The sequence below is a fragment of the Apodemus sylvaticus genome, chromosome 11 (genome assembly GCF_947179515.1).
Source record: "Apodemus sylvaticus chromosome 11, mApoSyl1.1, whole genome shotgun sequence".
NCBI classification, from domain to species: Eukaryota; Metazoa; Chordata; class Mammalia; order Rodentia; family Muridae; genus Apodemus; species Apodemus sylvaticus.
Window position 1 is genome coordinate 58,137,470 of NC_067482.1, and position 13,153 is coordinate 58,150,622.

The 13,153-nt window shown below is 45.3% G+C and overlaps 1 protein-coding gene across 3 annotated transcripts in view; it reads left to right on the forward strand.

Moving 5' to 3' along the window:
- Positions 1-13,153, forward strand: part of Ccdc149 (coiled-coil domain containing 149) — a 94,853-nt gene that overhangs the window by 21,299 nt on the left and 60,401 nt on the right. For all 3 annotated transcript variants that reach the window (XR_007980225.1, XM_052199203.1, XM_052199204.1), the window contains exons 2-3: positions 9,010-9,171; positions 12,712-12,750. Coding sequence is in view for 2 of the 3 variants with exons in the window: in XM_052199203.1 (XP_052055163.1) it covers positions 9,010-9,171; positions 12,712-12,750 (201 nt within the window). In the remaining variant the exon portion in view is untranslated. The remainder of the gene's footprint in view (positions 1-9,009; positions 9,172-12,711; positions 12,751-13,153) is intronic.

Below are 13,153 nucleotides of genomic sequence, written 5' to 3' on the forward strand. Positions count from 1 at the left end.
GGGAACGGGATGGCAAGCCTGAAGAAGATGGATCATAAAAAAGTCATCTTCCAGGATGCCATTAGAATCACTAAGCCACCGACTTAGGACGGCTGGATGGTTGTTAGCCGGAGGCTAGAGAGGAGCACACTATCAGAGGAGAGGGGCCGCCCTGGGAGGTATGCCTGTGAGGATGGGCAAAGTGGGGAGGAAAGCTTGCACTTAAGGTTTGAGGGGGACACTGGAGACTGGGGTTCTGCAGAGAGAGATTTGAGCTAGATGCAGGGCACTGTGGCTGCCCAACATGGTGTTTTATACTAGATGCCCGATCATATCTTTAACATGTTAAGGACACATTTGTGTTTCTCTAAGCGAGGGCCATGAGTGCCCATCTGACAAATCTGCAGGATTAGAATGGGGAAGGGACAGTGAGTCCCAAAGAAATGAAAGCACTTGTGTTACATGCTCCAAGCTGAGAGCACAGATCCCACTTTGACCACTGCAGGGGTTCTCCCACAGTCTCTCCACACGCACACTGTTGCTGTAGAACTGTACATTTCCCTCTGGAACATAAAATGACTTCATCAGTGAGTGACCTTTCGACCTTTCTACATGATGTTGTCATCTTCAAAGTTCACCTTTTAGAACTGAACAATTGTGTTACAAGAAAAAAAAAATCACAAGACATTCCCATGAGATAATTCTCATAAAACCATAGTTTATGATTTTGTATTGGGCAACATTCAGAGTCATATTTGGCTGCATGTGGCCTGTGGGCCATGGGTTGGACACACCTGGTAGAGATTTAGGAAGAATATCAAATCGATGGCTTCATTGTTGAAATATGTAAACTAACACTGAATGCATAGATCAGTATATCAATGTGTGTGTACATTGACCTACTGGGGACTGGAGTTATATCCCTATAAGTTATATATCATTTACTATGCTATGAGCTTTCACTGTGGGCTAGAGTGTGTTCTTGCCTTTGGGGGATGTAACATTGTATGTGGAAGGCCTGGTTGCAGAGGCCAAGCGCATAGAGTAGGCAAGTGGGCAGGCATTGTGTCACAGAATTCATATTCATGTGCGCGCGTATATACACACACACACACACATGTGCACGTGCACACACTTTTCTCTCATATTGAGGTGCATTCAGAATGCTGTACAGCCACCAGGAGCCACTCTTCCTCTACTTGGGTCTTAAGAGGCTTTCAGGATGGGATGCTTTCTCCAGCACTGGATAAACTTAAAAAAGTTGTGTGTGTGTGTGTGTGTGTGTGTGTGTGTGTGAGTGTGTTGGGTCTGGGTGGGTCATGGAAGGAGGCTTTAATGGGAACAAGGAAGGCTGTCAAAAGAGCAGCTGCAGACAAGTTAGAAGCAGGCTATGGCCAGATTCCGAGGAGCTGTAGTGTGACAGTCGCTTCAACACTCAGAGGGGGTTTTAGGAATGGCAGGAGAGCCATCGAGATGCTCTGTGGATAAAGGGACCATGGAGCCTGAGGATCTGATGTAGATACCTGGGTCCCAGATTGGAAAGAGAGGGATCTAGGCCTGCACTAGGCAGGTAGGGAATGCAGAAGAGGCTGGGGCAAGAGGCTGCCCAGACATCTTAGGGCAGAGCAAGCAGCGGTGTCAGAACAAAGGGGTGCTTTACTGGAGTTGAAGAAGGAGTGTTGATTGTTGGATGTTTGCTTGGTGCTTCTGCTTGGGTAGGAGGGGGGATTACTGAAAGGGATGGGGGCAGGGAGAAAGAGGGCACTACCAACAGAATGGAGGGTAGAGAGTGACCGAGTACTGCCAGCTTTCCATCACTGTCATAGACACCAGAGAGAATTATGAAGAGAAATGTTTTTCTTGGCATTTTGAAGACCCGTGTCTGTGGGCAGTTGGCCCCATTGCTTTTGAGCTTTAGGATGAGGCAGCCCATGATGGTAAGGAGCCCATGATGGTTGGAACAAAACTGCTCACTTCATGGCCAGGACTGAAAAGAGAGAGGAGAGAGTCTTGTCCCCCACTGTCCCCCTTCAAAGGGCATGCTCCCGTGACCCAAGACCTCTCTCACAAGGCCCTGCCTCTTAAAGGATCCACAGCCTTCTATTTTCCTATACCTGGACGAGAACCTTTGGTACTTGGGCCCTTGGGGTAATATTTAATATTCAAACCACAGGTCTAGGTGAAAAAGTACCTCTAAGCAGTACTTAGAGTGAGTTTGCAGGTAGCAAACTTCTGGATGGTTTCTGCTCATGACCCTTAGCTGCGTGTGCTCTCCTCTCTCTGTGATCCCTTCTTGGGTACAGGTATGCCCTTGCACAGCAGAGGAAAGCCAGCTTGATTTCTTCACTGGAAATCACTAAGGACCAGGAGTCACTGTTTGGTAGAAAGGGTCACTTGGCCGACATACTCCCCCGGCACTGATCTACCTCCTCTCTCGGCAGCAGTTAGCCGGTCATAAAGCTGTCCAAATCCTAATGTAGTATGTCAGATAGTCGTTTAATTATTATGGTCTTCCTTGTAGCAATTATGATTTGCTTTATTGCAGATAACAGGAAATGGGTAGATAAAAGGTGCTCACCAGCCCAAACTGTGGGATTGGGTTCTTAAGGTGATAAGTACCGGACTACCTTCACTTGTGGGTGTGAATTAACCGCACACATGAGTTACAAGCTCGGCTTCAAAAAAGTAATTGAAATGCAATTCAAAAGAAATCTATTTTTGAGTGGATAATAAAAATATTTCACGATATCTAGTATACATGCCAGAAACGGGGCATATTTTATAGAGTTCATTCCATGCGCGTTTCCTGGATTGCCGGGTCTACTTGGTGTGTGGCACTTTTTTCTTGCCCCAGCCGGTAGGCATGCAACTACCTGCAGCTGCGGGAGTCCTGTCAGCTCACAACTGTCACTGGGGGACACGTGCTTCTGCCCCGATGGACAGCAGCTGAGAGGCAAACGACCATAAAAGGGATTGTTAGCAAATGCCCACCATTTATTTTTCAAACTCTAGTCATGAGCCGCACAGGAAGGTTCCAGAACCTTTGCAAGGTTCGGAAAGAGTAAGTAAACTGGATCCTCCTCAAGTTGGCCATTTTCTCAATCCCCAGCATTCATGTCTATTTCTCATAGCTCCTTTACTTGTAGATAATTGCCACTGACCCCTCTGTCTACCACAGGACTGTAGACAAGGGTCCTGAAGATACCATGGAACCAAGAAGATTGAAACACTGGAACTCGGCTCACCTCTTGCACAGTTTCCAATGCAAGTTCTGCTGCAGTGGTACCTGGCGGTGGGTGTTCTGGGCCTTGCTCGCAGTGTCTGCAGACCCCTCCCTTTTCCTCTTCCCCTAGTCTAAGTCTCACCACTAGTCAAGTCTGTAGAGCCAATATTCTTATGTAAGAGTGTAGAGCCAATCTTCTCATGTCTTATGTATATTCCTCTGTCAGAGTGGTCACTGCTGCTTCCCACCAAAGCATCCTGATTTCTGTGTGCAACTCTGCCCCTCCTGCCTTTGAGATCATTAGATAACTGACCTCTTAGGGCCCCAAGAACTCATCTCTGAAATGGGGCTAATCTAATCTCACTGTTAGAGAGACCCATCACAGAGAGCAAATAGGGTCTTTCCAATACGGTACTCAGCGTAGAATGGAAGACAGTGAGCTCACCACAGGGGTGACTGCTGTTACTATTATAATCAGATAAAGTCTTTATTACCTCTGGCAATGCTAGACACATGGCAAACATTAAAAAAGCAAAACAAAAACCCAAGCAAACAAACAAACAAACAAACAAAAAACAAACAATGCATTTGTTTCTCTTTTTGAAAATAAATTGAATCCTTCCTTTCCTGAAATTGGAAAGAAAGCAGAAAAATCCACTGTCCCTAGTTCAGCTGTGAACTTGGCCAACAGAGTTATTACTTGACTGAAGATCATCAGTGAAGGAATGAGAGATTAAAGGTGCATTTCCTGGCTGCACCCAAGCGGCCAGAGAGTGGAGTGTTTTCCTGGGCTCATCCTGCTCACTTGGGAGGAGCAGTCACGTGACCCACGGACCTACTGAGAGGATCTGATCCAGCTCAGATTCTGTGGCTGAAGCTAAATTGATGTATGTCTTGTGTCCTTTGGTCTGGGGGGTGCCCTGCCTAACATTAGTGTCTTAGACAAGGTGAGGACCCCACAATAAGAAAGAGCAGAGCCAGAGTGTCTTCCGGAGGCCTGCTGAGGCAGCTCACTCTACAGAGGACAGTGACGTCAGTGTCCGAAGACCCAGTGCCTTTTCCTTCCACTGTGTGCTGCATGGCAAATTGTGCCCATGCTGATGTGACTTACCCTCTCTGATGGCAGGAGGCCATTTTCCCCATGTCTCAGAAGACTCTGAATGATCTTCCTCTAGTTAGAGACCCTGGGCTGCTCACTCCTGGGAGAAGAGAGTCTGAACTGCTCAGCCGAATGAGCTTAGGCCTCACCGTCTCTCCACCTTCACCCCAGACACTGCCCCTGCCAGCCCCATGCATGGCACCCACTGCCACCTTCACTTCTCTACTGTGAGGTCTGTGCGCTTCCTGTCTCCTATGTAGTCCCCTCCCCTCCCCCTCTCCCCAGCCATGTGTGCCCCTCTCCGGGCCTGCAGGCTCCATGTCATGTGCCACCCCTTTCTCCAGTGAACAGTTCCACTTCCAAGCGTTCTCCACTTGTGGAGTGATCTGAGCAGAAGTCATGGCAATCACAACTAATGCGCTAGATGGTTTACAAACGCTAGCTTTCTCTACTCTCATCCACCCTCACGCTGTGAAGGCCCCATCTCCATCTGCATTTGATAAACAGGGAGGCTTAGGGTCCTGAGTGGTTAACTGTCTGACCACGGAGCTAGGAGGTGGCAAAGCTAAGACTGGAGCTCTGGCATGCTGGCTCCTCGGCTGGGATCTCCACCATGACTGCGTCCTGCATTGTCCCTTGGTGGGAAGTTTCTATCTCCCCCGCCCCTGCCCCCCAGTCAGGGCACAGTAGTGAGTCACTAGTAGTGAATATTCTCACATGATTTATCACAATCATCATCATCATCATCATCTACCGACTGTGATCATAACAAAACTCTCAAGTATCCTGAATTCATGTTTTTTTTTTTTTCCTAACTTGCCAAGAACTTGAAGTCATTTGCTGGCCAGAAAGAATCCTGAACTTGGAGTGAGATGAATCCACAGTATATATACCCTAGCTTTGAGTATCTGCCATGCTGAGGCCCAGATTCCTCAAGCAGCCTCCTCTAGGAGATGCCTAAAGTCTGCCCTCAAAAGAGTCAGACAACTTGTAACACGGGGGCAGTACTGCATCTGAGGCAGCTCCGGATGCCTTGTGAAGGTTTCCCCTTCGTTAGTGTGAGTAAGGCTTATCTATATACATTCTCATCTTCTCAGTCATTCTATATGTGTTATATATGTGCACATAAGAGAGAGAGAGAGAAAGTAAAGGAGAAAGTGGATGCATTATCTCAGTACAGTGCTCTACGTTATACCCGTGTATATACACCCACACATCTAAATACATGCATTGAGCATCTGCTGTGTACCTTGCATTATTTTTTCAGCACTGGAAATCTGGGATAAATAAGATGAAGTTTCTGCTGTCACAGCAGAGATGCTGAAAAGTCACCAGTCTTTACGACCAAGTAGAGCTCACGATCCTAAGACCAGGTATAGCTCAAGACCAAGTCACAATACAGAAAGGGCAGGAAAATCAGGCAAGGCGGCTGGCTTAGTTTCTCTTCTGTCGCTGTGATAAAGTACTCTGACAAGAGCAACTTAGGGGAGAAAGGGCCGGTTTTAGCGCGCAGTTCAAGGCATAGTCCATCATAGCTGGGAAATGAAGGCAGCGGGAGCTGGAGGCAGCTCACTTTGTATCTACAGTCAGGAACAGAGAACGATGGATGCTTGCACACTTTTGTTCAGTCTCCACTCTCACCGCGCATGCGTCGGGATCCCCACGTCAATCAAACCTGCGCATAGTAGAACCACTGACAATACGTCTCTGGGGCCTCTGAGTTACCTGTGGGTGCAAATGGCTGTCTGAGAGGAGTCTTCACTCTGCTCACTCTGTGCTCAGAACCACTTTGGGCTGCTTTATAAGTGAGACTTCAGTCTAAGGTTTAACCCGCTGATAAAAACAAATACCATGGGCTAAGGTCTTTGTGACCAGTTCTCTAAACTAGAGCAGGCATAAGAAAGGACGGACGGCTGAGTGGTCACATTCTAGGCCCATCCTTTTCTCAGTGTGGCTTCACTTTCTGTACAGACTGCCTCTGCTTTCCTTCAGTACATATATATTATATATTACATATACATGTCCATATTATAATTAATATATTAATGATAAATATAATTAACACAATATATTATAAAATAGAAAATATATTATAGTATGTGTGATGTATTATAATATATACAATATAATATATAAAACATATATCATATATTTATATGCTATATATATTATACATATGTGTGTATATATATATATATATATATATATGTATATATATTAATGTAATTCCATCTACCCCAACTCCTCTGTCACCCCCAGACCCTCCCTAGCATGTCCTCTTCTCCCCTTCACACCTTCATGTCCTCTTTTTTCTTTTTCTATAAACCATTGGGTTCAGTTAGATCTGTCTGCTATAATGTTGGTGGATCTTTTTGGCCAGAGCTTGTGCAGGTCACCTTCGCAGGGGCCAGTTCACAGTGTGGCGGCCACCTTAGCACTTTACAGTGCTCCTCCCCAACTGTCTAGCTCTTCCTGCCCCCTCTTTCGTGATGTCCTCTGAGCCTAGCTCTTTGTGCTGGAGTTTATAACTTTGACCTCTCCGTGTGCTTAGGAGCAAACTGTAGAACTCCGCTTCTCAAACTCTGAGCCACTGTGGCTTGTCAAGGCTTCCGTATCTGGTGTCTCCCAGGCTCCATAGAGCCTAAAGCCAGAGTTTTCTACAGCCTGTCTCTCCTCTAACCTGGACCATGCCTTGGGAGAGAAATGCCTTTTCTTTTGGACCATTCAAGGGCAGGGAACCCGAATTCCTGCTTTCCCAGTTGGAGGCAGCCTTTAGAGTCCCCATCATGAGACAGGTGTTTTATACAAGCTTACTTAGGGAATATCTTGATAGAGTTGAGGTTTTCTTCCCCACTGGACATCTTTGGGGCCTCAGGTACGAATCCCATAAATGCAATCTTATTGCCATCGACACCCAAAGCCCCAGCGACTGCGGCAGCTGACTGTGGGGAAAGACGAGAGAAGGGCAAATGGGTTAAGTGGTGTGTAATGATGCTTTCCCCTGTGAAATCTCAATGCCTCCCTCAGGAGACTGCCGTTCAGGGTTTCAAGCCACTCACCTCTGATATTTACTTGCTGGGGACTTGACTCTCGAGAAATCACTGTGGCAACAGAACCATTTTGCCATCCTGCAGACAATGTCAGTCTCAAAATACAGAGCGTTTTAAGGCAGGATTCCAATCTTGTTACTGTGGGGAATAGAATTCCACCAAGGTGAAGCGTCCTCTCTCAGAACGCAAATCTACCTCAGAATGGCTTTTCTTCCCCCCTTTGTTTTTGAAACTAAGCAATTACTTTTTTTTTAAGGAAAAAAAATGTGCTAATTCGCAAGACTCTCTTTTTCCCCCCTTTCATTTATTTGAAATTGAACTTAACAAAGTCGGTTCTGAGCAAGCACTATATATGAGTAATGCTTTTTGTCTATAAAGAGCATTGGCTCAAACAGTATGGGAGAGCCAGTTCCCGCTCTGCTTTGTGTGAACGTCCACAGTGACAAAGCGCTCGTGTCAGGGTGTATAATGAAACTATAAATTGTTTTCATGAATGCTCTGAATTTGGTCTTTTATGGGGAAAATTCAAAAGGTATTTAGTGCCACATTTCACATACGTGAAGAACACCAGGCAGTGTGATCTATCCAGCAAAAGTAGTATCTTCTCCGGGCTTACACGGGCCACTTACGGTGGGACTGTTAGCCTAGCTTCCTTCCTGGGGCAGGGCAGGAGGAAGAACTAGAGATTCGGAAGTGTTATTGCTTGAAGGCAAGAGTCGTAGCCCAGAGGCCTGGCTGATCAGGGGAGAATTCAGAGTATAGCAAAAATACTTAGCTCCTGAAATCCATCTCTGGTGATGGATGCGTGTCTGTGTTTGATCCTAGAAGAGGTTTCACAGATCAGTACAGATCAGAGGTTTTACAGTACAGTCAGTGAAGAAATTCTCCAGGGAAAAATAACTGCTGGGTTTCATGGGTGGGAATGATCGAGTGAAGTGATTTATGGTTCAATTAAATGATCTTTATATTTGGAGGGCACCTTTGTGATCAATAGCATATGGACGTATCCTCAAAAATTTAGGGAAGAAAACAGAAGAGCATAGGAAGAATTTTAAAACTCGAGGAAAGAAATTACTCAGGAGAGATCGTTCCTATCAATATTCGTACAATTTTCATGAAATATCTTTACGTGTATTACTTTGTAAAATTTTAATAAAATTTTATGCGAGCTTGTCCAAATATACATGCCATATTAGATACGTCTGGGATCTAGAAATGTATTTATCCATGTGTGTAATTTTAAAAAATACTTCTACTTTATTATTATCAGGATGTGTATGGGCATTGTATGGTGTGTGTCTGCATATGTGTAGAAACCAGGGGAAGAAGTTGGGAATGGGCTCTCCCATTGCATTATGGGCCTAGGTGACTCGGGTCGCCGGGGTTTTCTGGCAAGTGCTTTACCCTGCTGAGTCACCTTGGCGGCTTCCAGTTCTACTTTTGAACTCACTTGCAAATGAATTATCGCATCGTTCCCAGCTTGTGAAAGCTCACGAACCGGTTAAGGTTTGGTTTTGTCTCTTGAGAGCCTTGTGTCAGGCAAGCCTAGGGTTGTGGGTGATCCCTGATCACGACTAAGGAGAGAGCGTGGAGCTTGGTGCACTTAGGGGTGCAGAAGCCTGCCTGGCACTTCTAACCCATGGCCGCTTGTTCTGCAGTACCTGGTGTGTAAACGGAAGCTGGAGAGCAAGAAGGAGGCTCTGCTGATCCTCTCCAAGGAGCTGGACACCTGCCAGCAGGAGAGGGACCAGTACAAGCTCATGGCCAATCAGCTGCGAGAACGGCATCAGTCCCTGAAGAAGAAGTACCGAGAGCTGATTGTAAGTGACACTGCGGTAGCATCTGGACCTGCTCTCTTAGAAAGTAATCCCTTCCCAACAGCTTGCCAGCAGCCATGTCTGTGCCTGTAACCCTAGCACTTGGGGCATGGAGGCAAGGGGACCAGGACTTCAAGGCCTTCCTTGGCCACAGAGTGGCCAAGAGGCTTAAGAACCTGTCCCAGACAAGGAAACAAGCCAAAGAGCATGAAAGAAAACAGAAGTTAAAAGTAGAAATGCACTCGCCAGCTGTTGGTTCTACATGTATACACTTCCAGGATGCTGGGTCTGGTACCTATGGAGGTGCCATATATATGCTGTATATGTATGATGTATGTTTACTGTGGTTGTTTTCTTATTAATCTATTGATACAGACTTTTGCTTTTCGTTTTAAAGAATAATCATACCTTAAATCTGCACTAATACAGACCCTGCCAGGTGCGCATGCTGGCCCAACTTAGCTAAGTTAATGAGCAATAAAGAAAAAAACCCCTCAGTTCCTCTTTGTCCTGTCCTGTTCCTCGAGCTCGGACCCCACAGGTGGCAGGCGGCTGCTGTGTGATGAGGGTTGTCAGCTCCCATGGTGGCTGCTGTTCTGTTTTGCCACAGCAGAGAGTTCTGGGGGACATCATGTGACCATGCTATCTAAACCAAGCTTTCTTTATCCCGTAATGGCTTCCTAGGCCTTGTATACAGGCTGAAGTCACCTGTGTTAGTCAGAGTTCTCTAGAGGGACAGAATTTATAGAATGAATATCTGTCTGCCTGCCTGTCTGTCTGTCTGCCTGTCTGTCTATCTATCTATCTATCTATCTATCTATCTATCTATCTATCTATCTATCTATCATCTATCTATCTGAAGGGGATTTACTAGAGTGGCTTACAGGCTGTGGTCTAGCTAACCCAACAATGGCTGTCTACCAAGGGAAGGTCCAGGAATCCAGTAGTTGTTCAGTCCATGAGGCTGGATGTCTCAGCTGATCTTCACTCCATGCCAGGATCCCAAGGAGGTAGTCTAATGCCACTGAAGGAGTGGACGTGCTGGTGGGGGTGAGAGCAAGCAGGCAGAAAGAGCAAGCTCCTTTCCTGTCTTTAATACAGGCAGCCAGCAGAAGGCGTGGCCCAGCTTAAAGGCGGATCTTCCCACCTCAGAAGATCTGTATTAAGCTGGGCCTTAAATCCCAGCACTTGGGAGCCAGAGGTAGGTGGATCTCTGTGTACGAGGCCAGCCTGGTTTATAGAGGGAGTTTCAGGACAGCCAGAGCTGCAAGAAGAACAGTCTCTTGAAAAACCAAACCAACCAACCAATTCTGAATTAAAGGTGTATCTTCTCACCTCAAGCATCCAGATTAGAAGTGGATCTTTCTACTTCAAATAATTTAATTAAAAAAGGGAGTGGGGGCTGGAGAGATGGCTCAGTGGTTAAGAGCATTGACTGCTCTTCCAAAAGTCCTTAGTTCAATTCCCAGCAACCATATGGTGGCTTACAACCATCTGTAATGGAATCCAATGCCCTCTTCTTGTGTGTCTGAAGACAGCAACAATGTACTCATAAATATTAAATAAATAAATAAATCTTAAAAAAAAAAAAAAAAAGATCCCTCACAGGTGTACTTAGCCATTTGGGTTTTAGTTAATTCCAGATGAAGTCAGGTTGACAACCAAGAATAGCCACCACATCATCTCTGGAGCTTTTTGCATAGTCCCCATGATTGGGACACATCTGTTACAGTTTGTGACCAAATTCTGGGTGATTTGAGCTTCTCTTGGGTTTCTTATGGATTTTTTTAAAGGATGTCAGTTAAGCAGAAGTCGAGGAAGCAGTGAGGCTTCACACTCTGGCTCCTTTCCCCTGTTGATGTGAGCCCTCTTTTCTGTCAGCATGCCGTTGCTATGTGTCCCAGGCTGGTCTCGAACTCAAACTCCAAGTATGTGCTTCATACTAGTCTTCAATTTATATTCTTCCTGGGTTCACTTCCCAAGTCCTGGGACTGCAGGCGTGTGCCCAGTTTCGATTAAGTGCAGGCACTATTGTTAATATTTTATCATTTTCCTGGGATCACTGAGCTGTCCTGGAGTAGAAATAAAAATATTCCTTGAATTGAAGTAACTTTGATGCATATGTGACCAGAATCTATGTAAGAGCATTTATTCAGCACCGTGTGGTGGAACATTTCTGAAATCCCAGCACATGAAAGGCTAGAACAGGAGAATGGGGAGTTTGTGGCCAACCTAGGCTACGTAGAGAGACCCTGTCCTATTAAAACTGTAATAATAATAGCAATAACAACAATAATAATAACAACAATAATAATAGGTTCTCAATTAATAGACATTTGTTCTCCTGAGAGATTTATGTTCCCAAAGGCACAAATGGAAGAAGAATTCAAGTTTTATAAGTCAAAATGCCTAATAGAAAATTCTAAGTGTTATTTATCTGAGCAAATTGCATTTCCTTCCCTTGATTGTTCTGCCCATAAATAATAGACATTTGTGTGCATATGTGCATATAATGCATTGTGCTCATGTGTTTTTATGTGTATGCATGTGTGTTTTTAAAAATTAATTAATTTATTTATATCAAATGCTTCCTTCCCAGTCCTCCTTCCTCGCAGTCCTTCCCTCATGGAGACAGTTCCCCATCTCCCTCCCTCCCCTGAAAGGGTGTGGCCTCACTGGATAGCCCCACACCCTGGGGCATCAAGTCTCTGCCAGGGTAGGCATATCCTCTTTCACTCAAGCCAGACAAGGCAGCCCTGTATGGGAGCAGATACCACAATAAGGCTACATGTGCGTTTTTATGTGTGTTTGTATATGTGCACATGTCTATTTATGAGTGTTTGAGTGCGTGTTCCTGTGCTTCTGTGTTTACATGTGTGTGCATATATATGTACATGTGTGCTTTCACATGTGTGGCTGTGTGTATTTGTGTTTATGTTTATGTGAATATGTGCTTGTAGATATGTCTGTATGTACATGTTTGTGTACATGCAACATGTTTGTGTATATGTGTGTACATGTGTAGGTGTGTGCCTGTGTGGATATGGATATATGTGCATGTGTATGCGTGTGTATGCCTGTATATGTGTGTGCAAATGCATGTTTATGTGTGTACATGTGCTTGTGTACATATGCATGTGTATGCATATGTGCATGTGTGTGTATGTATTTATGTCTGCATGTGTTTTAGTCACTATTTCTTTTATTCTATTTCAAAGAACTTTAACCAAATGAACTACTATTTCAATTTATGCTATGCCACAAAGTAATTTTGACCCATCTAGATTTCTCTTTTAGAAACAGTATTTTGGAAAATACGTGTTTGGTCTTGATTGGAGCCGACTCTCTGGGGTCCCCTCTGGAGTGGTAGTTATTTCTAAAGAGTCTTTGAGCTTGCTTCCTTTCCTTACAAGCTGCATGGCTGGCGGGGCTAAGACTGAATTTAGACTCACAGTTGGTCCAACTGAGGGTTGGGATTCTGTGGTGAGCCTGGGCGCATGGTTTGTTCTTAGGAAGTGAAACACAGTATTTGTTTCCTTGTAGGATGGAGATCCATCACTTCCCCCTGAAAAGAGGAAGCAGGTAAGGTTTCTTCCTGGTATCTGGCAACTCTTGCATCTGGTGTGACTGTTGCCTTGACAGTGTGAAGAATTGGGAATCCTCAAGTGTATGGAGCAAGCTTCCTGTTTAAGTTTTCCTGGAGTCTCTCAAGCTGTGGAGGATGTGGTTGACTGAGGGATCAGGTGAGGCTGAAGGGGCACTGAGCACAGCCCAGCAAGGTGTGGGAGGCGCCTGCTGACTGGATCTCGGGACTCTGGGGGATCCTTTGGGATGCTGGGAGTTGAGGGTTCACAACGGTAGCTCCGGTAGCTCTGCACTGCTGGGTGGAGGCCTGCTGTTCTGCGGTTAAGACCTTCCCACTTCAGAGTTTTTTGGTTTTTGGTTTTTTTGTTTGTTTGTTTGTTTGTTTCGAGACAGGGTTTCT